The 21,881-nt window shown below is 59.1% G+C and overlaps 1 protein-coding gene across 1 annotated transcript in view; it reads right to left on the bottom strand.

The window, feature by feature from the left end:
- LOC311164140 (extended synaptotagmin-1-like) overlaps positions 1–21,561 on the bottom strand; it is a 31,788-nt gene extending 10,227 nt beyond the window's left edge. The window contains exons 1-3 of the mRNA XM_084223474.1: positions 21,273–21,561; positions 20,224–20,265; positions 19,023–19,157 (exon numbers count right to left, since the gene is read on the bottom strand). Of these exons, the coding sequence (XP_084079600.1) occupies positions 19,023–19,157; positions 20,224–20,265; positions 21,273–21,542 (447 nt within the window). The 5' untranslated portion in view covers positions 21,543–21,561. The remainder of the gene's footprint in view (positions 1–19,022; positions 19,158–20,223; positions 20,266–21,272) is intronic.
- Positions 21,562–21,881: the final 320 nt, after the last annotated feature.

Here is a 21,881-nt window from a genome sequence, read left to right as displayed (position 1 = left end):
TCAAGGGCTTCCTCCTTGGCACCTGCCCTAACCCTAGGCTGATTGGCTGCCCTGCCTAGGGTTAGGGTTAGGGTTAGGGTTAGGGTTAGGGTTCTTAAACTAAATGGCCCAGAGCTCCGGGCACACTGCAGCTGCAAAGGGCATCCCAGGGGCATCACAAAACTGCCACAACCTGGCCTCCTCGAGGGCTTCCTCCTTGGCACCTGCCCTAACCCTAGGCTAGGGTTAGGGTTAGGGTTAGAGTTAGGGTTAGGGTTAGGGTTCTTAAACTAAAAGGCCCAGAGCTCCGGGCACACTGCAGCTGCAAAGGGCATCCCAGGGGCATCACAAAACTGCCACAACCTGGCCTCCTCAAGGGCTTCCTCCTTGGCACCTGCCCTAACCCTAGGCTGATTGGCTGCCCTGCCTAGGGTTAGGGTTAGGGTTAGGGTTAGGGTTAGGGTTAGGGTTAGGGTTAGGGTTCTTAAACTAAATGGCCCAGAGCTCCAGGCACACTGCAGCTGCAAAGGGCATCCCAGGGGCATCACAAAACTGCCACAACCTGGCCTCCTCGAGGGCTTCCTCCTTGGCACCTGCCCTAACCCTAGGCTGATTGGCTGTCCTGCCTAGGGTTAGGGTTAGGGTTAGGGTTAGGGTTAGGGTTAGGGTTCTTAAACTAAAAGGCCCAGAGCTCTGGGCACACTGCAGCTGCAAAGGGCATCCCAGGGGCATCACAAAACTGCCACAACCTGGCCTCCTCGAGGGCTTCCTCCTTGGCACCTGCCCTAACCCTAGGCTGATTGGCTGTCCTGCCTAGGGTTAGGGTTAGGGTTAGGGTTAGGGTTAGGGTTCTTAAACTAAAAGGCCCAGAGCTCCGGGCACACTGCAGCTGCAAAGGGCATCCCAGGGGCATCACAAAACTGCCACAACCTGGCCTCCTCGAGGGCTTCCTCCTTGGCACCTGCCCTAACCCTAGGCTGATTGGCTGTCCTGCCTAGGGTTAGGGTTAGGGTTAGGGTTAGGGTTAGGGTTAGGGTTAGGGTTAGGGTTAGGGTTCTTAAACTAAATGGCCCAGAGCTCCAGGCACACTGCAGCTGCAAAGGGCATCCCAGGGGCATCACAAAACTGCCACAACCTGGCCTCCTCGAGGGCTTCCTCCTTGGCACCTGCCCTAACCCTAGGCTGATTGGCTGTCCTGCCTAGGGTTAGGGTTAGGGTTAGGGTTAGGGTTAGGGTTAGGGTTAGGGTTCTTAAACTAAATGGCCCAGAGCTCCGGGCACACTGCAGCTGCAAAGGGCATCCCAGGGGCATCACAAAACTGCCACAACCTGGCCTCCTCGAGGGCTTCCTCCTTGGCACCTGCCCTAACCCTAGGCTAGGGTTAGGGTTAGGGTTAGGGTTAGGGTTAGGGTTAGGGTTCTTAAACTAAAAGGCCCAGAGCTCCGGGCACACTGCAGCTGCAAAGGGCATCCCAGGCGCATCGCAAAACTGCCACAACCTGGCCTCCTCGAGGGCTTCCTCCTTGGCACCTGCCCTAACCCTAGGCTGATTGGCTGTCCTGCCTAGGGTTAGGGTTAGGGTTAGGGTTAGGGTTAGGGTTAGGGTTAGGGTTAGGGTTCTTAAACTAAAAGGCCCAGAGCTCCGGGCACACTGCAGCTGCAAAGGGCATCCCAGGGGCATCACAAAACTGCCACAACCTGGCCTCCTCGAGGGCTTCCTCCTTGGCACCTGCCCTAACCCTAGGCTAGGGTTAGGGTTAGGGTTAGGGTTAGGGTTAGGGTTAGGGTTAGGGTTCTTAAACTAAAAGGCCCAGAGCTCCGGGCACACTGCAGCTGCAAAGGGCATCCCAGGGGCATCACAAAACTGCCACAACCTGGCCTCCTCAAGGGCTTCCTCCTTGGCACCTGCCCTAACCCTAGGCTGATTGGCTGCCCTGCCTAGGGTTAGGGTTAGGGTTAGGGTTAGGGTTAGGGTTAGGGTTCTTAAACTAAATGGCCCAGAGCTCCGGGCACACTGCAGCTGCAAAGGGCATCCCAGGGGCATCACAAAACTGCCACAACCTGGCCTCCTCGAGGGCTTCCTCCTTGGCACCTGCCCTAACCCTAGGCTAGGGTTAGGGTTAGGGTTAGGGTTAGGGTTAGGGTTAGGGTTCTTAAACTAAAAGGCCCAGAGCTCTGGGCACACTGCAGCTGCAAAGGGCATCCCAGGGGCATCACAAAACTGCCACAACCTGGCCTCCTCAAGGGCTTCCTCCTTGGCACCTGCCCTAACCCTAGGCTGATTGGCTGCCCTGCCTAGGGTTAGGGTTAGGGTTAGGGTTAGGGTTAGGGTTAGGGTTAGGGTTAGGGTTCTTAAACTAAATGGCCCAGAGCTCCAGGCACACTGCAGCTGCAAAGGGCATCCCAGGGGCATCACAAAACTGCCACAACCTGGCCTCCTCGAGGGCTTCCTCCTTGGCACCTGCCCTAACCCTAGGCTGATTGGCTGTCCTGCCTAGGGTTAGGGTTAGGGTTAGGGTTAGGGTTAGGGTTAGGGTTAGGGTTCTTAAACTAAAAGGCCCAGAGCTCCGGGCACACTGCAGCTGCAAAGGGCATCCCAGGGGCATCACAAAACTGCCACAACCTGGCCTCCTCGAGGGCTTCCTCCTTGGCACCTGCCCTAACCCTAGGCTGATTGGCTGTCCTGCCTAGGGTTAGGGTTAGGGTTAGGGTTAGGGTTAGGGTTAGGGTTCTTAAACTAAATGGCCCAGAGCTCCGGGCACACTGCAGCTGCAAAGGGCATCCCAGGGGCATCACAAAACTGCCACAACCTGGCCTCCTCGAGGGCTTCCTCCTTGGCACCTGCCCTAACCCTAGGCTAGGGTTAGGGTTAGGGTTAGGGTTAGGGTTAGGGTTCTTAAACTAAAAGGCCCAGAGCTCCGGGCACACTGCAGCTGCAAAGGGCATCCCAGGGGCATCACAAAACTGCCACAACCTGGCCTCCTCAAGGGCTTCCTCCTTGGCACCTGCCCTAACCCTAGGCTGATTGGCTGCCCTGCCTAGGGTTAGGGTTAGGGTTAGGGTTAGGGTTAGGGTTAGGGTTAGGGTTAGGGTTAGGGTTAGGGTTCTTAAACTAAATGGCCCAGAGCTCCAGGCACACTGCAGCTGCAAAGGGCATCCCAGGGGCATCACAAAACTGCCACAACCTGGCCTCCTCGAGGGCTTCCTCCTTGGCACCTGCCCTAACCCTAGGCTGATTGGCTGTCCTGCCTAGGGTTAGGGTTAGGGTTAGGGTTAGGGTTAGGGTTAGGGTTAGGGTTAGGGTTAGGGTTCTTAAACTAAAAGGCCCAGAGCTCTGGGCACACTGCAGCTGCAAAGGGCATCCCAGGGGCATCACAAAACTGCCACAACCTGGCCTCCTCGAGGGCTTCCTCCTTGGCACCTGCCCTAACCCTAGGCTGATTGGCTGTCCTGCCTAGGGTTAGGGTTAGGGTTAGGGTTAGGGTTAGGGTTAGGGTTAGGGTTCTTAAACTAAAAGGCCCAGAGCTCCGGGCACACTGCAGCTGCAAAGGGCATCCCAGGGGCATCACAAAACTGCCACAACCTGGCCTCCTCGAGGGCTTCCTCCTTGGCACCTGCCCTAACCCTAGGCTGATTGGCTGTCCTGCCTAGGGTTAGGGTTAGGGTTAGGGTTAGGGTTAGGGTTAGGGTTAGGGTTAGGGTTAGGGTTAGGGTTCTTAAACTAAATGGCCCAGAGCTCCAGGCACACTGCAGCTGCAAAGGGCATCCCAGGGGCATCACAAAACTGCCACAACCTGGCCTCCTCGAGGGCTTCCTCCTTGGCACCTGCCCTAACCCTAGGCTGATTGGCTGTCCTGCCTAGGGTTAGGGTTAGGGTTAGGGTTAGGGTTAGGGTTAGGGTTAGGGTTCTTAAACTAAAAGGCCCAGAGCTCCGGGCACACTGCAGCTGCAAAGGGCATCCCAGGGGCATCACAAAACTGCCACAACCTGGCCTCCTCGAGGGCTTCCTCCTTGGCACCTGCCCTAACCCTAGGCTGATTGGCTGTCCTGCCTAGGGTTAGGGTTAGGGTTAGGGTTAGGGTTAGGGTTAGGGTTAGGGTTAGGGTTAGGGTTAGGGTTCTTAAACTAAATGGCCCAGAGCTCCAGGCACACTGCAGCTGCAAAGGGCATCCCAGGGGCATCACAAAACTGCCACAACCTGGCCTCCTCGAGGGCTTCCTCCTTGGCACCTGCCCTAACCCTAGGCTGATTGGCTGTCCTGCCTAGGGTTAGGGTTAGGGTTAGGGTTAGGGTTAGGGTTAGGGTTCTTAAACTAAATGGCCCAGAGCTCCGGGCACACTGCAGCTGCAAAGGGCATCCCAGGGGCATCACAAAACTGCCACAACCTGGCCTCCTCGAGGGCTTCCTCCTTGGCACCTGCCCTAACCCTAGGCTAGGGTTAGGGTTAGGGTTAGGGTTAGGGTTCTTAAACTAAAAGGCCCAGAGCTCCGGGCACACTGCAGCTGCAAAGGGCATCCCAGGCGCATCGCAAAACTGCCACAACCTGGCCTCCTCGAGGGCTTCCTCCTTGGCACCTGCCCTAACCCTAGGCTGATTGGCTGTCCTGCCTAGGGTTAGGGTTAGGGTTAGGGTTAGGGTTAGGGTTAGGGTTAGGGTTCTTAAACTAAAAGGCCCAGAGCTCTGGGCACACTGCTGCTGCAAAGGGCATCCCAGGGGCATCACAAAACTGCCACAACCTGGCCTCCTCGAGGGCTTCCTCCTTGGCACCTGCCCTAACCCTAGGCTGATTGGCTGTCCTGCCTAGGGTTAGGGTTAGGGTTAGGGTTAGGGTTAGGGTTAGGGTTAGGGTTAGGGTTCTTAAACTAAAAGGCCCAGAGCTCCGGGCACACTGCAGCTGCAAAGGGCATCCCAGGGGCATCACAAAACTGCCACAACCTGGCCTCCTCGAGGGCTTCCTCCTTGGCACCTGCCCTAACCCTAGGCTGATTGGCTGTCCTGCCTAGGGTTAGGGTTAGGGTTAGGGTTAGGGTTAGGGTTAGGGTTAGGGTTCTTAAACTAAAAGGCCCAGAGCTCCGGGCACACTGCAGCTGCAAAGGGCATCCCAGGGGCATCACAAAACTGCCACAACCTGGCCTCCTCGAGGGCTTCCTCCTTGGCACCTGCCCTAACCCTAGGCTGATTGGCTGTCCTGCCTAGGGTTAGGGTTAGGGTTAGGGTTAGGGTTAGGGTTAGGGTTAGGGTTAGGGTTAGGGTTAGGGTTCTTAAACTAAATGGCCCAGAGCTCCAGGCACACTGCAGCTGCAAAGGGCATCCCAGGGGCATCACAAAACTGCCACAACCTGGCCTCCTCGAGGGCTTCCTCCTTGGCACCTGCCCTAACCCTAGGCTGATTGGCTGTCCTGCCTAGGGTTAGGGTTAGGGTTAGGGTTAGGGTTAGGGTTAGGGTTCTTAAACTAAATGGCCCAGAGCTCCGGGCACACTGCAGCTGCAAAGGGCATCCCAGGGGCATCACAAAACTGCCACAACCTGGCCTCCTCGAGGGCTTCCTCCTTGGCACCTGCCCTAACCCTAGGCTAGGGTTAGGGTTAGGGTTAGGGTTAGGGTTAGGGTTAGGGTTCTTAAACTAAAAGGCCCAGAGCTCCGGGCACACTGCAGCTGCAAAGGGCATCCCAGGCGCATCGCAAAACTGCCACAACCTGGCCTCCTCGAGGGCTTCCTCCTTGGCACCTGCCCTAACCCTAGGCTGATTGGCTGTCCTGCCTAGGGTTAGGGTTAGGGTTAGGGTTAGGGTTAGGGTTAGGGTTAGGGTTAGGGTTCTTAAACTAAAAGGCCCAGAGCTCCGGGCACACTGCAGCTGCAAAAGGCATCCCAGGGGCATCACAAAACTGCCACAACCTGGCCTCCTCGAGGGCTTCCTCCTTGGCACCTGCCCTAACCCTAGGCTGATTGGCTGTCCTGCCTAGGGTTAGGGTTAGGGTTAGGGTTAGGGTTAGGGTTAGGGTTAGGGTAAGGGTTAGGGTTCTTAAACTAAATGGCCCAGAGCTACAGGCACACTGCAGCTGCAAAGGGCATCCCAGGGGCATCACAAAACTGCCACAACCTGGCCTCCTCGAGGGCTTCCTCCTTGGCACCTGCCCTAACCCTAGGCTAGGGTTAGGGTTAGGGTTAGGGTTAGGGTTAGGGTTAGGGTTAGGGTTAGGGTTAGGGTTAGGGTTCTTAAACTAAATGGCCCAGAGCTCCAGGCACACTGCAGCTGCAAAGGGCATCCCAGGGGCATCACAAAACTGCCACAACCTGGCCTCCTCGAGGGCTTCCTCCTTGGCTCCTGCCCTAACCCTAGGCTGATTGGCTGACCTGCCTAGGGTTAGGGTTAGGGTTAGGGTTAGGGTTAGGGTTAGGGTTAGGGTTAGGGTTAGGGTTAGGGTTCTTAAACTAAATGGCCCAGAGCTCCAGGCACACTGCAGCTGCAAAGGGCATCCCAGGGGCATCACAAAACTGCCACAACCTGGCCTCCTCGAGGGCTTCCTCCTTGGCACCTGCCCTAACCCTAGGCTAGGGTTAGGGTTAGGGTTAGGGTTAGGGTTAGGGTTAGGGTTCTTAAACTAAAAGGCCCAGAGCTCCGGGCACACTGCAGCTGCAAAGGGCATCCCAGGGGCATCACAAAACTGCCACAACCTGGCCTCCTCGAGGGCTTCCTCCTTGGCACCTGCCCTAACCCTAGGCTGATTGGCTGTCCTGCCTAGGGTTAGGGTTAGGGTTAGGGTTAGGGTTAGGGTTAGGGTTAGGGTTCTTAAACTAAAAGGCCCAGAGCTCCGGGCACACTGCAGCTGCAAAGGGCATCCCAGGGGCATCACAAAACTGCCACAACCTGGCCTCCTCGAGGGCTTCCTCCTTGGCACCTGCCCTAACCCTAGGCTGATTGGCTGTCCTGCCTAGGGTTAGGGTTAGGGTTAGGGTTAGGGTTAGGGTTAGGGTTAGGGTTAGGGTTAGGGTTCTTAAACTAAATGGCCCAGAGCTCCAGGCACACTGCAGCTGCAAAGGGCATCCCAGGGGCATCACAAAACTGCCACAACCTGGCCTCCTCGAGGGCTTCCTCCTTGGCACCTGCCCTAACCCTAGGCTAGGGTTAGGGTTAGGGTTAGGGTTAGGGTTAGGGTTAGGGTTAGGGTTCTTAAACTAAAAGGCCCAGAGCTCCGGGCACACTGCAGCTGCAAAGGGCATCCCAGGGGCATCACAAAACTGCCACAACCTGGCCTCCTCAAGGGCTTCCTCCTTGGCACCTGCCCTAACCCTAGGCTGATTGGCTGCCCTGCCTAGGGTTAGGGTTAGGGTTAGGGTTAGGGTTAGGGTTAGGGTTAGGGTTCTTAAACTAAATGGCGCAGAGCTCCGGGCACACTGCAGCTGCAAAGGGCATCCCAGGGGCATCACAAAACTGCCACAACCTGGCCTCCTCGAGGGCTTCCTCCTTGGCACCTGCCCTAACCCTAGGCTGATTGGCTGTCCTGCCTAGGGTTAGGGTTAGGGTTAGGGTTAGGGTTAGGGTTAGGGTTAGGGTTCTTAAACTAAAAGGCCCAGAGCTCTGGGCACACTGCAGCTGCAAAGGGCATCCCAGGGGCATCACAAAACTGCCACAACCTGGCCTCCTCGAGGGCTTCCTCCTTGGCACCTGCCCTAACCCTAGGCTGATTGGCTGTCCTGCCTAGGGTTAGGGTTAGGGTTAGGGTTAGGGTTAGGGTTAGGGTTAGGGTTAGGGTTCTTAAACTAAAAGGCCCAGAGCTCCAGGCACACTGCTGCTGCAAAGGGCATCCCAGGGGCATCACAAAACTGCCACAACCTGGCCTCCTCGAGGGCTTCCTCCTTGGCACCTGCCCTAACCCTAGGCTAGGGTTAGGGTTAGGGTTAGGGTTAGGGTTAGGGTTAGGGTTCTTAAACTAAAAGGCCCAGAGCTCTGGGCACACTGCAGCTGCAAAGGGCATCCCAGGGGCATCACAAAACTGCCACAACCTGGCCTCCTCGAGGGCTTCCTCCTTGGCACCTGCCCTAACCCTAGGCTGATTGGCTGTCCTGCCTAGGGTTAGGGTTAGGGTTAGGGTTAGGGTTAGGGTTAGGGTTCTTAAACTAAATGGCCCAGAGCTCCGGGCACACTGCAGCTGCAAAGGGCATCCCAGGGGCATCACAAAACTGCCACAACCTGGCCTCCTCGAGGGCTTCCTCCTTGGCACCTGCCCTAACCCTAGGCTAGGGTTAGGGTTAGGGTTAGGGTTAGGGTTAGGGTTAGGGTTCTTAAACTAAAAGGCCCAGAGCTCCGGGCACACTGCAGCTGCAAAAGGCATCCCAGGGGCATCACAAAACTGCCACAACCTGGCCTCCTCGAGGGCTTCCTCCTTGGCACCTGCCCTAACCCTAGGCTGATTGGCTGTCCTGCCTAGGGTTAGGGTTAGGGTTAGGGTTAGGGTTAGGGTTAGGGTTAGGGTAAGGGTTAGGGTTCTTAAACTAAATGGCCCAGAGCTACAGGCACACTGCAGCTGCAAAGGGCATCCCAGGGGCATCACAAAACTGCCACAACCTGGCCTCCTCGAGGGCTTCCTCCTTGGCACCTGCCCTAACCCTAGGCTAGGGTTAGGGTTAGGGTTAGGGTTAGGGTTAGGGTTAGGGTTAGGGTTAGGGTTCTTAAACTAAAAGGCCCAGAGCTCCGGGCACACTGCAGCTGCAAAGGGCATCCCAGGGGCATCACAAAACTGCCACAACCTGGCCTCCTCAAGGGCTTCCTCCTTGGCACCTGCCCTAACCCTAGGCTGATTGGCTGCCCTGCCTAGGGTTAGGGTTAGGGTTAGGGTTAGGGTTAGGGTTAGGGTTAGGGTTAGGGTTAGGGTTAGGGTTCTTAAACTAAATGGCCCAGAGCTCCAGGCACACTGCAGCTGCAAAGGGCATCCCAGGGGCATCACAAAACTGCCACAACCTGGCCTCCTCGAGGGCTTCCTCCTTGGCACCTGCCCTAACCCTAGGCTGATTGGCTGACCTGCCTAGGGTTAGGGTTAGGGTTAGGGTTAGGGTTAGGGTTAGGGTTAGGGTTAGGGTTAGGGTTAGGGTTCTTAAACTAAATGGCCCAGAGCTCCAGGCACACTGCAGCTGCAAAGGGCATCCCAGGGGCATCACAAAACTGCCACAACCTGGCCTCCTCGAGGGCTTCCTCCTTGGCACCTGCCCTAACCCTAGGCTAGGGTTAGGGTTAGGGTTAGGGTTAGGGTTAGGGTTAGGGTTCTTAAACTAAAAGGCCCAGAGCTCCGGGCACACTGCAGCTGCAAAGGGCATCCCAGGGGCATCACAAAACTGCCACAACCTGGCCTCCTCGAGGGCTTCCTCCTTGGCACCTGCCCTAACCCTAGGCTGATTGGCTGTCCTGCCTAGGGTTAGGGTTAGGGTTAGGGTTAGGGTTAGGGTTAGGGTTAGGGTTCTTAAACTAAAAGGCCCAGAGCTCCGGGCACACTGCAGCTGCAAAGGGCATCCCAGGGGCATCACAAAACTGCCACAACCTGGCCTCCTCGAGGGCTTCCTCCTTGGCACCTGCCCTAACCCTAGGCTGATTGGCTGTCCTGCCTAGGGTTAGGGTTAGGGTTAGGGTTAGGGTTAGGGTTAGGGTTAGGGTTAGGGTTAGGGTTCTTAAACTAAATGGCCCAGAGCTCCAGGCACACTGCAGCTGCAAAGGGCATCCCAGGGGCATCACAAAACTGCCACAACCTGGCCTCCTCGAGGGCTTCCTCCTTGGCACCTGCCCTAACCCTAGGCTAGGGTTAGGGTTAGGGTTAGGGTTAGGGTTAGGGTTAGGGTTAGGGTTCTTAAACTAAAAGGCCCAGAGCTCCGGGCACACTGCAGCTGCAAAGGGCATCCCAGGGGCATCACAAAACTGCCACAACCTGGCCTCCTCAAGGGCTTCCTCCTTGGCACCTGCCCTAACCCTAGGCTGATTGGCTGCCCTGCCTAGGGTTAGGGTTAGGGTTAGGGTTAGGGTTAGGGTTAGGGTTAGGGTTCTTAAACTAAATGGCGCAGAGCTCCGGGCACACTGCAGCTGCAAAGGGCATCCCAGGGGCATCACAAAACTGCCACAACCTGGCCTCCTCGAGGGCTTCCTCCTTGGCACCTGCCCTAACCCTAGGCTGATTGGCTGTCCTGCCTAGGGTTAGGGTTAGGGTTAGGGTTAGGGTTAGGGTTAGGGTTAGGGTTCTTAAACTAAAAGGCCCAGAGCTCTGGGCACACTGCAGCTGCAAAGGGCATCCCAGGGGCATCACAAAACTGCCACAACCTGGCCTCCTCGAGGGCTTCCTCCTTGGCACCTGCCCTAACCCTAGGCTGATTGGCTGTCCTGCCTAGGGTTAGGGTTAGGGTTAGGGTTAGGGTTAGGGTTAGGGTTAGGGTTAGGGTTCTTAAACTAAAAGGCCCAGAGCTCCAGGCACACTGCTGCTGCAAAGGGCATCCCAGGGGCATCACAAAACTGCCACAACCTGGCCTCCTCGAGGGCTTCCTCCTTGGCACCTGCCCTAACCCTAGGCTAGGGTTAGGGTTAGGGTTAGGGTTAGGGTTAGGGTTAGGGTTAGGGTTCTTAAACTAAAAGGCCCAGAGCTCTGGGCACACTGCAGCTGCAAAGGGCATCCCAGGGGCATCACAAAACTGCCACAACCTGGCCTCCTCGAGGGCTTCCTCCTTGGCACCTGCCCTAACCCTAGGCTGATTGGCTGTCCTGCCTAGGGTTAGGGTTAGGGTTAGGGTTAGGGTTAGGGTTAGGGTTCTTAAACTAAATGGCCCAGAGCTCCGGGCACACTGCAGCTGCAAAGGGCATCCCAGGGGCATCACAAAACTGCCACAACCTGGCCTCCTCGAGGGCTTCCTCCTTGGCACCTGCCCTAACCCTAGGCTAGGGTTAGGGTTAGGGTTAGGGTTAGGGTTAGGGTTAGGGTTCTTAAACTAAAAGGCCCAGAGCTCCGGGCACACTGCAGCTGCAAAGGGCATCCCAGGCGCATCGCAAAACTGCCACAACCTGGCCTCCTCGAGGGCTTCCTCCTTGGCACCTGCCCTAACCCTAGGCTGATTGGCTGTCCTGCCTAGGGTTAGGGTTAGGGTTAGGGTTAGGGTTAGGGTTAGGGTTAGGGTTAGGGTTCTTAAACTAAAAGGCCCAGAGCTCCGGGCACACTGCAGCTGCAAAAGGCATCCCAGGGGCATCACAAAACTGCCACAACCTGGCCTCCTCGAGGGCTTCCTCCTTGGCACCTGCCCTAACCCTAGGCTGATTGGCTGTCCTGCCTAGGGTTAGGGTTAGGGTTAGGGTTAGGGTTAGGGTTAGGGTTAGGGTAAGGGTTAGGGTTCTTAAACTAAATGGCCCAGAGCTACAGGCACACTGCTGCTGCAAAGGGCATCCCAGGGGCATCACAAAACTGCCACAACCTGGCCTCCTCGAGGGCTTCCTCCTTGGCACCTGCCCTAACCCTAGGCTAGGGTTAGGGTTAGGGTTAGGGTTAGGGTTAGGGTTAGGGTTAGGGTTAGGGTTCTTAAACTAAAAGGCCCAGAGCTCCGGGCACACTGCAGCTGCAAAGGGCATCCCAGGGGCATCACAAAACTGCCACAACCTGGCCTCCTCGAGGGCTTCCTCCTTGGCACCTGCCCTAACCCTAGGCTGATTGGCTGTCCTGCCTAGGGTTAGGGTTAGGGTTAGGGTTAGGGTTAGGGTTAGGGTTAGGGTTAGGGTTCTTAAACTAAAAGGCCCAGAGCTCCGGGCACACTGCAGCTGCAAAGGGCATCCCAGGGGCATCACAAAACTGCCACAACCTGGCCTCCTCGAGGGCTTCCTCCTTGGCACCTGCCCTAACCCTAGGCTGATTGGCTGTCCTGCCTAGGGTTAGGGTTAGGGTTAGGGTTAGGGTTAGGGTTCTTAAACTAAATGGCCCAGAGCTCCAGGCACACTGCAGCTGCAAAGGGCATCCCAGGGGCATCACAAAACTGCCACAACCTGGCCTCCTCGAGGGCTTCCTCCTTGGCACCTGCCCTAACCCTAGGCTGATTGGCTGTCCTGCCTAGGGTTAGGGTTAGGGTTAGGGTTAGGGTTAGGGTTAGGGTTAGGGTTAGGGTTAGGGTTAGGGTTCTTAAACTAAAAGGCCCAGAGCTCTGGGCACACTGCAGCTGCAAAGGGCATCCCAGGGGCATCACAAAACTGCCACAACCTGGCCTCCTCGAGGGCTTCCTCCTTGGCACCTGCCCTAACCCTAGGCTGATTGGCTGTCCTGCCTAGGGTTAGGGTTAGGGTTAGGGTTAGGGTTAGGGTTAGGGTTAGGGTTAGGGTTAGGGTTAGGGTTAAGGTTAGGGTTCTTAAACTAAATGGCCCAGAGCTCTGGGCACACTGCAGCTGCAAAGGGCATCCCAGGGGCATCACAAAACTGCCACAACCTGGCCTCCTCGAGGGCTTCCTCCTTGGCACCTGCCCTAACCCTAGGGTAGGGTTAGGGTTAGGGTTAGGGTTAGGGTTAGGGTTAGGGTTCTTAAACTAAAAGGCCCAGAGCTCCGGGCACACTGCAGCTGCAAAGGGCATCCCAGGCGCATCGCAAAACTGCCACAACCTGGCCTCCTCGAGGGCTTCCTCCTTGGCACCTGCCCTAACCCTAGGCTGATTGGCTGTCCTGCCTAGGGTTAGGGTTAGGGTTAGGGTTAGGGTTAGGGTTAGGGTTAGGGTTAGGGTTCTTAAACTAAAAGGCCCAGAGCTCCGGGCACACTGCAGCTGCAAAGGGCATCCCAGGGGCATCACAAAACTGCCACAACCTGGCCTCCTCGAGGGCTTCCTCCTTGGCACCTGCCCTAACCCTAGGCTGATTGGCTGTCCTGCCTAGGGTTAGGGTTAGGGTTAGGGTTAGGGTTAGGGTTAGGGTTCTTAAACTAAATGGCCCAGAGCTCCGGGCACACTGCAGCTGCAAAGGGCATCCCAGGGGCATCACAAAACTGCCACAACCTGGCCTCCTCGAGGGCTTCCTCCTTGGCACCTGCCCTAACCCTAGGCTAGGGTTAGGGTTAGGGTTAGGGTTAGGGTTAGGGTTAGGGTTCTTAAACTAAAAGGCCCAGAGCTCCGGGCACACTGCAGCTGCAAAGGGCATCCCAGGGGCATCACAAAACTGCCACAACCTGGCCTCCTCAAGGGCTTCCTCCTTGGCACCTGCCCTAACCCTAGGCTGATTGGCTGCCCTGCCTAGGGTTAGGGTTAGGGTTAGGGTTAGGGTTAGGGTTAGGGTTAGGGTTCTTAAACTAAATGGCCCAGAGCTCCAGGCACACTGCAGCTGCAAAGGGCATCCCAGGGGCATCACAAAACTGCCACAACCTGGCCTCCTCGAGGGCTTCCTCCTTGGCACCTGCCCTAACCCTAGGCTGATTGGCTGTCCTGCCTAGGGTTAGGGTTAGGGTTAGGGTTAGGGTTAGGGTTAGGGTTAGGGTTAGGGTTAGGGTTCTTAAACTAAAAGGCCCAGAGCTCTGGGCACACTGCTGCTGCAAAGGGCATCCCAGGGGCATCACAAAACTGCCACAACCTGGCCTCCTCGAGGGCTTCCTCCTTGGCACCTGCCCTAACCCTAGGCTGATTGGCTGTCCTGCCTAGGGTTAGGGTTAGGGTTAGGGTTAGGGTTAGGGTTAGGGTTCTTAAACTAAAAGGCCCAGAGCTCCGGGCACACTGCAGCTGCAAAGGGCATCCCAGGGGCATCACAAAACTGCCACAACCTGGCCTCCTCGAGGGCTTCCTCTTTGGCACCTGCCCTAACCCTAGGCTGATTGGCTGCCCTGCCTAGGGTTAGGGTTAGGGTTAGGGTTAGGGTTAGGGTTAGGGTTAGGGTTAGGGTTCTTAAACTAAAAGGCCCAGAGCTCCGGGCACACTGCAGCTGCAAAGGGCATCCCAGGGGCATCACAAAACTGCCACAACCTGGCCTCCTCGAGGGCTTCCTCCTTGGCACCTGCCCTAACCCTAGGCTGATTGGCTGTCCTGCCTAGGGTTAGGGTTAGGGTTAGGGTTAGGGTTAGGGTTAGGGTTAGGGTTAGGGTTCTTAAACTAAAAGGCCCAGAGCTCCGGGCACACTGCAGCTGCAAAGGGCATCCCAGGGGCATCACAAAACTGCCACAACCTGGCCTCCTCGAGGGCTTCCTCCTTGGCACCTGCCCTAACCCTAGGCTGATTGGCTGTCCTGCCTAGGGTTAGGGTTAGGGTTAGGGTTAGGGTTAGGGTTAGGGTTCTTAAACTAAAAGGCCCAGAGCTCTGGGCACACTGCTGCTGCAAAGGGCATCCCAGGGGCATCACAAAACTGCCACAACCTGGCCTCCTCGAGGGCTTTCTCCTCGGCACCTGCCCTAACTCTAGGCCAATTGGCTGTCCTGCCTAGGGTTAGGGTTAGGGTTAGGGTTAGGGTTAGGGTTAGGGTTAGGGTTAAGGTTAGGGTTCTTAAACTAAATGGCCCAGAGCTCCAGGCACACTGCAGCTGCAAAGGGCATCCCAGGGGCATCACAAAATTGCCACAACCTGGCCTCCTCGAGGGCTTCCTCCTTGGCACCTGCCCTAACCCTAGGCTGATTGGCTGTCCTGCCTAGGGTTAGGGTTAGGGTTAGGGTTAGGGTTAGGGTTCTTAAACTAAAAGGCCCAGAGCTCCGGGCACACTGCAGCTGCAAAGGGCATCCCAGGGGCATCACAAAACTGCCACAACCTGGCCTCCTCGAGGGCTTCCTCTTTGGCACCTGCCCTAACCCTAGGCTGATTGGCTGCCCTGCCTAGGGTTAGGGTTAGGGTTAGGGTTAGGGTTAGGGTTAGGGTTAGGGTTCTTAAACTAAAAGGCCCAGAGCTCCGGGCACACTGCAGCTGCAAAGGGCATCCCAGGGGCATCACAAAACTGCCACAACCTGGCCTCCTCGAGGGCTTCCTCCTTGGCACCTGCCCTAACCCTAGGCTGATTGGCTGTCCTGCCTAGGGTTAGGGTTAGGGTTAGGGTTAGGGTTAGGGTTAGGGTTAGGGTTAGGGTTAGGGTTCTTAAACTAAAAGGCCCAGAGCTCCGGGCACACTGCAGCTGCAAAGGGCATCCCAGGGGCATCACAAAACTGCCACAACCTGGCCTCCTCGAGGGCTTCCTCCTTGGCACCTGCCCTAACCCTAGGCTGATTGGCTGTCCTGCCTAGGGTTAGGGTTAGGGTTAGGGTTAGGGTTAGGGTTAGGGTTAGGGTTAGGGTTCTTAAACTAAAAGGCCCAGAGCTCTGGGCACACTGCTGCTGCAAAGGGCATCCCAGGGGCATCACAAAACTGCCACAACCTGGCCTCCTCGAGGGCTTTCTCCTCGGCACCTGCCCTAACTCTAGGCCAATTGGCTGTCCTGCCTAGGGTTAGGGTTAGGGTTAGGGTTAGGGTTAGGGTTAGGGTTAGGGTTAAGGTTAGGGTTCTTAAACTAAATGGCCCAGAGCTCCAGGCACACTGCAGCTGCAAAGGGCATCCCAGGGGCATCACAAAATTGCCACAACCTGGCCTCCTCGAGGGCTTCCTCCTTGGCACCTGCCCTAACCCTAGGCTGATTGGCTGTCCTGCCTAGGGTTAGGGTTAGGGTTAGGGTTAGGGTTAGGGTTAGGGTTAGGGTTAGGGTTCTTAAACTAAAAGGCCCAGAGCTCCGGGCACACTGCAGCTGCAAAGGGCATCCCAGGGGCATCACAAAACTGCCACAACCTGGCCTCCTCGAGGGCTTCCTCCTTGGCACCTGCCCTAACCCTAGGCTGATTGGCTGTCCTGCCTAGGGTTAGGGTTAGGGTTAGGGTTAGGGTTAGGGTTAGGGTTAGGGTTAGGGTAAGGGTTAGGGTTCTTAAACTAAATGGCCCAGAGCTACAGGCACACTGCAGCTGCAAAGGGCATCCCAGGGGCATCACAAAACTGCCACAACCTGGCCTCCTCGAGGGCTTCCTCCTTGGCACCTGCCCTAACCCTAGGCTAGGGTTAGGGTTAGGGTTAGGGTTAGGGTTAGGGTTAGGGTTAGGGTTCTTAAACTAAATGGCCCAGAGCTCCGGGCACACTGCAGCTGCAAAGGGCATCCCAGGGGCATCACAAAACTGCCACAACCTGGCCTCCTCGAGGGCTTCCTCCTTGGCACCTGCCCTAACCCTAGGCTGATTGGCTGTCCTGCCTAGGGTTAGGGTTAGGGTTAGGGTTAGGGTTAGGGTTAGGGTTAGGGTTAGGGTTAGGGTTAGGGTTCTTAAACTAAATGGCCCAGAGCTCCAGGCACACTGCAGCTGCAAAGGGCATCCCAGGGGCATCACAAAACTGCCACAACCTGGCCTCCTCGAGGGCTTCCTCCTTGGCACCTGCCCTAACCCTAGGCTGATTGGCTGTCCTGCCTAGGGTTAGGGTTAGGGTTAGGGTTAGGGTTAGGGTTAGGGTTAGGGTTAGGGTTCTTAAACTAAATGGCCCAGAGCTCCAGGCACACTGCAGCTGCAAAGGGCATCCCAGGGGCATCACAAAACTGCCACAACCTGGCCTCCTCGAGGGCTTCCTCCTTGGCACCTGCCCTAACCCTAGGCTGATTGGCTGTCCTGCCTAGGTTTAGGGTTAGGGTTAGGGTTAGGGTTAGGGTTAGGGTTCTTAAACTAAATGGCCCAGAGCTCCGGGCACACTGCAGCTGCAAAGGGCATCCCAGGGGCATCACAAAACTGCCACAACCTGGCCTCCTCGAGGGCTTCCTCCTTGGCACCTGCCATAACCCTAGGCTAGGGTTAGGGTTAGGGTTAGGGTTAGGGTTAGGGTTAGGGTTCTTAAACTAAAAGGCCCAGAGCTCCGGGCACACTGCAGCTGCAAAGGGCATCCCAGGCGCATCGCAAAACTGCCACAACCTGGCCTCCTCGAGGGCTTCCTCCTTGGCACCTGCCCTAACCCTAGGCTGATTGGCTGTCCTGCCTAGGGTTAGGGTTAGGGTTAGGGTTAGGGTTAGGGTTAGGGTTAGGGTTAGGGTTCTTAAACTAAAAGGCCCAGAGCTCCGGGCACACTGCAGCTGCAAAGGGCATCCCAGGGGCATCACAAAACTGCCACAACCTGGCCTCCTCGAGGGCTTCCTCCTTGGCACCTGCCCTAACCCTAGGCTGATTGGCTGTCCTGCCTAGGGTTAGGGTTAGGGTTAGGGTTAGGGTTAGGGTTAGGGTTAGGGTTAGGGTTAGGGTTAGGGTAAGGGTTAGGGTTCTTAAACTAAATGGCCCAGAGCTACAGGCACACTGCAGCTGCAAAGGGCATCCCAGGGGCATCACAAAACTGCCACAACCTGGCCTCCTCGAGGGCTTCCTCCTTGGCACCTGCCCTAACCCTAGGCTAGGGTTAGGGTTAGGGTTAGGGTTAGGGTTAGGGTTAGGGTTCTTAAACTAAAAGGCCCAGAGCTCCGGGCACACTGCAGCTGCAAAGGGCATCCCAGGGGCATCACAAAACTGCCACAACCTGGCCTCCTCAAGGGCTTCCTCCTTGGCACCTGCCCTAACCCTAGGCTGATTGGCTGCCCTGCCTAGGGTTAGGGTTAGGGTTAGGGTTAGGGTTAGGGTTAGGGTTAGGGTTCTTAAACTAAATGGCCCAGAGCTCCAGGCACACTGCAGCTGCAAAGGGCATCCCAGGGGCATCACAAAACTGCCACAACCTGGCCTCCTCGAGGGCTTCCTCCTTGGCACCTGCCCTAACCCTAGGCTGATTGGCTGTCCTGCCTAGGGTTAGGGTTAGGGTTAGGGTTAGGGTTAGGGTTAGGGTTAGGGTTCTTAAACTAAAAGGCCCAGAGCTCCGGGCACACTGCAGCTGCAAAGGGCATCCCAGGGGCATCACAAAACTGCCACAACCTGGCCTCCTCGAGGGCTTCCTCCTTGGCACCTGCCCTAACCCTAGGCTGATTGGCTGTCCTGCCTAGGGTTAGGGTTAGGGTTAGGGTTAGGGTTAGGGTTAGGGTTAGGGTTCTTAAACTAAATGGCCCAGAGCTCCGGGCACACTGCAGCTGCAAAGGGCATCCCAGGGGCATCACAAAACTGCCACAACCTGGCCTCCTCGAGGGCTTCCTCCTTGGCACCTGCCCTAACCCTAGGCTGATTGGCTGTCCTGCCTAGGGTTAGGGTTAGGGTTAGGGTTAGGGTTAGGGTTAGGGTTAGGGTTCTTAAACTAAAAGGCCCAGAGCTCCGGGCACACTGCAGCTGCAAAGGGCATCCCAGGGGCATCACAAAACTGCCACAACCTGGCCTCCTCGAGGGCTTCCTCCTTGGCACCTGCCCTAACCCTAGGCTGATTGGCTGTCCTGCCTAGGGTTAGGGTTAGGGTTAGGGTTAGGGTTCGGTTTAGGGTTAGGGTTAGGGTTCTTAAACTAAAAGGCCCAGAGCTCCGGGCACACTGCAGCTGCAAAGGGCATCCCAGGGGCATCACAAAATTGCCACAACCTGGCCTCCTCGAGGGCTTCCTCCTTGGCACCTGCCCTAACCCTAGGCTGATTGGCTGCCCTGCCTAGGGTTAGGGTTAGGGTTAGGGTTCTTAAACTAAAAGGCCCAGAGCTCCGGGCACACTGCAGCTGCAAAGGGCATCCCAGGGGCATCACAAAACTGCCACAACCTGGCCTCCTCGAGGGCTTCCTCCTTGGCACCTGCCCTAACCCTAGGCTGATTGGCTGTCCTGCCTAGGGTTAGGGTTAGGGTTCGGGTTAGGGTTAGGGTTAGGGTTAGGGTTTCACCTAGGGGTCAGGCTTCCACAAACTAAAAGGCCCAGAGCTCCGGGCACACTGCAGCTGCAAAGGGCATCCCAGGGGCATCACCAAACTGCCACAACCTGGCCTCCTCCAGGGCTTTCTCCTTGGCCCCCGGGGGATCTCGCCGGTGTTGTGGGGTCCCGGGGTCTCATAGCCGGTGTTGGGGGGTCCCGGGGGTCTCGGTGGTGATTTTGTGGGTCCCGGCGGGTCTCATAGCCGGTGTTGGGGGTCCCTGGGGGGTCTCATAGCCGGTGTTGGGGGTCCCAGAGGTCTCGTCAGTGTTGGGGTTCGGGCCCCCCCCGTGGCTCACCTTGTGGCCCAGGTGCACGCGGGTGAAGGCGAAGCTCTGCAGGTGAGCGCTGGAGGCGCGGATGGCCGGGGCCACGCTGTCCCGGAGCAGCTTCTCCAGGAACTGCCCCAGGAAGGGCCAGGCCTGCGCCAGCACCTGCCGGACAGACGGACACATTGGGATGGACAGACGGACAGGGGATGGGCACACGGACTGGGGATGGACACACGGACACGGGATGGACAGACGGACAGGGGATGGACACACGGACAGGGGATGGCCGGGGCCACGCTGGCCCGGAGCAGCTTCTCCAGGAACTGCCCCAGGAAGGGCCAGGCCTGCGCCAGCACCTGCCGGACAGACGGACACATGGGGATGGACAGACGGACAGGGGATGGACACACGGACTTGGACACATGGACACCGGGATGGACACACGGACACCGGCATGGACACGGACAGATTGACATGGGGCGTGGACAGAGGGACACCAGGCACGGACAGACGGACGCGGGGGAACGGAGGGATGGACGTTGGGGGGACACTGGGAAAGGAGACGGACAGAGGCAGAGACGGACAGAAGGACGCAGGGAGGGAGGGAGAGAGGGAGGAAGGGAAGGAGGGAGGGATGGAGGAGGGAGGGACAGACGGACTGACAGACGGAGGGAGGAGGGACGGACGGAGGAGGGAGGGAGGGAAAGAGGCCGGGAGGGAGGGAAGGAGGGATGGAGGAGGGACGGACGGACGGAGGAGAGAGGGAGGAGGGACGGAGGGAGGGATGCGGGAGGGATGGAGGAGGGAGGGAAGGAGGGGAGGAGGAGGGAGGGACAGACGGACTGACGGACGGAGGAGGGAGGGAGGGACGGAGGGAGGGAGGGATGCGGGAGGGATGGAGGGATGGAAGGACGGACGGACGGAGGGATGGACGGAGGGAGGGATGGAGAGAGGGATGGAGGGAGGGACGGACGGAGGGATGGAGGGAGGGACGGACGGACGGAGGGATGGACGGAGGGAGGGATGGAGGGAGGGACGGAGGGAGGGATGCGGGAGGGATGGAGGGAGGGACGGAGGGATGCGGAAGGGACGAACGGAGGGATGGAGGGAGGGATGAGGGAGGGACAGAGGGACGGAGGGAGGGGCGCGGGCGGCCCCGGCGGGATGCGGGAGCGGCGGGGGGCGGCGCAGGGCGCGGCGCGGGCCGGACAGACGGACGCCTCCTCACCTTGTTGAGCCATTCCGCCCGCTCCACGTCCGGGAAGCTGACCTGGGGAACAGGGGGGGCCCTGAGCCCGGGGGGACCACCGGGGACCACCGGGGACCCCCGGGGACACCGCCCCTCCCGGCGCCGTGCCTCAGTTTCCCCAACCTCCCGCTCAGCCCCGTCACCCCCCAACAGATCCCCGTTCCCGGGGGTCCCCAGAAAGGGGGGGGTCCCGGTGGCGGGAAAGGGGGTGCGGACCCCTCCCGCACGGCGGGGAGGGGCGTGCGGGCCCCCCCGGGCCGGGCAGGAAGCGGCCCCCCCGGGCCCGGTGAGTCACGGCACCGCCGGAAGGCCCGGGCGGTACCGGGGCTGTCCCCTCGCCGCGGGGACCCCGCCCGGGGGCAGCGAGCGGGGGGAGACCCCCGGGGGATGGGGGGTCCCGGTGCGGCGGCGATCCCGGCCCCGGGGGTCCCGCACGGCCGCGAGCTCGGAGCGGGGCTCGGTGCGGCCCCGCCCGACCGGGAAACCCAAGGAAGGGCTGGAGAGCAGCACCGGGGGGACCGGGAGATGCCCGGGGGGCTCTGGGGTCCCAAGCGGTGCGGAGAGGAGGGACCCGCACACCGGGGGTCCCGCAGCGGGAGCGGTGCGGGATGCGCGGCACAGCCCGGGGGTCCCGCCGGGGACCGTGGGGTGCCTCGGGGTCCGCCCTGCCGGGGACAGCCCCGGCGGGGCTCGGTGCGGCTGTCGGGGCTCCCCGGGGGTCCCGGCAGGTGCGGCAGCCAAGCCCGGGGGGTGCGCGGGGCTGGGGGGGGGTCCCCAGGTGCGCCAAGCGGGACCCACAGCGGAGCGGAGAACCGGGACCCCCCCGGGGGTGCGGGGAACTCAAGCGGTGCCCGCAGCGCAGCAGAACCGGGAGAGCCTCAGCGGGGCGCGGGGGTCCCACCGGGGGCGCGGCTGCGCTTCCCAAACACCCCGCCGGTCCCACCGAGAGGAGGAGGAGGAGGCGGCGCCCGGCGCGGGGATCCCGCCGGGGCTTCCCTCGAGCGATAACGGCGCTGCGCCCGCCTTACCCAGGCCGGCAGCTCCCCGCGGGCCGCGCCCAGCCCGGCGGCGGCGGCGCGCACCGCCGCTTCTTCGTCGCGCTGCAGGCGCTCGGCCGCGCGCATCCCGCGCTCCCGGGCGCGCCGCCGCCGCCGCCAGCCCGCGTAGAGCGCCAGGGCGAGCACCACGGCGCCCGCGCCCAGCCCCAGCAGCCCCGCGGCGTAGGCGGGCAGCGCCCAGAGCAGCCGCCGGCCCAAAGCGCCCAGGGCCGCCAGCCCGAGCCCGCTCCGCCGCTCCATCGCTCCCACTCCGCTCCCGTTCCCGTTCCGCTCCCGCTCCGCGGCGGCACCGCCCCGGCCACGCCCCGCGCACGCACGCGGCGCTCATTGGCCGAGCGGCGCGGCCCGGGACACGCCCCTCCACACGCACGCACCGCCCATTGGACGCCGGCCAGCTCCTGGCCGCGCCCATTGACCGCCGAGGACCTGGCCACGCCCCCAACGTCACTCATTGGCTGTCCGCCAACTCTTGGCCGCGCCCCCCGTTCGCGTATTTTGGCCACGCCCTCATCCACTATGAAGGCGTGGTCCCGGCGGGGCGTGGTCTCAGTGAGGGGCGTGGCCATGTCGCGCGTCCCC

This window comes from Fringilla coelebs (assembly GCF_963513975.1).
Source record: "Fringilla coelebs genome assembly, chromosome: 30".
NCBI lineage: Eukaryota > Metazoa > Chordata > Aves > Passeriformes > Fringillidae > Fringilla > Fringilla coelebs.
This window is presented reverse-complemented; position numbering and strand designations above follow the sequence as displayed.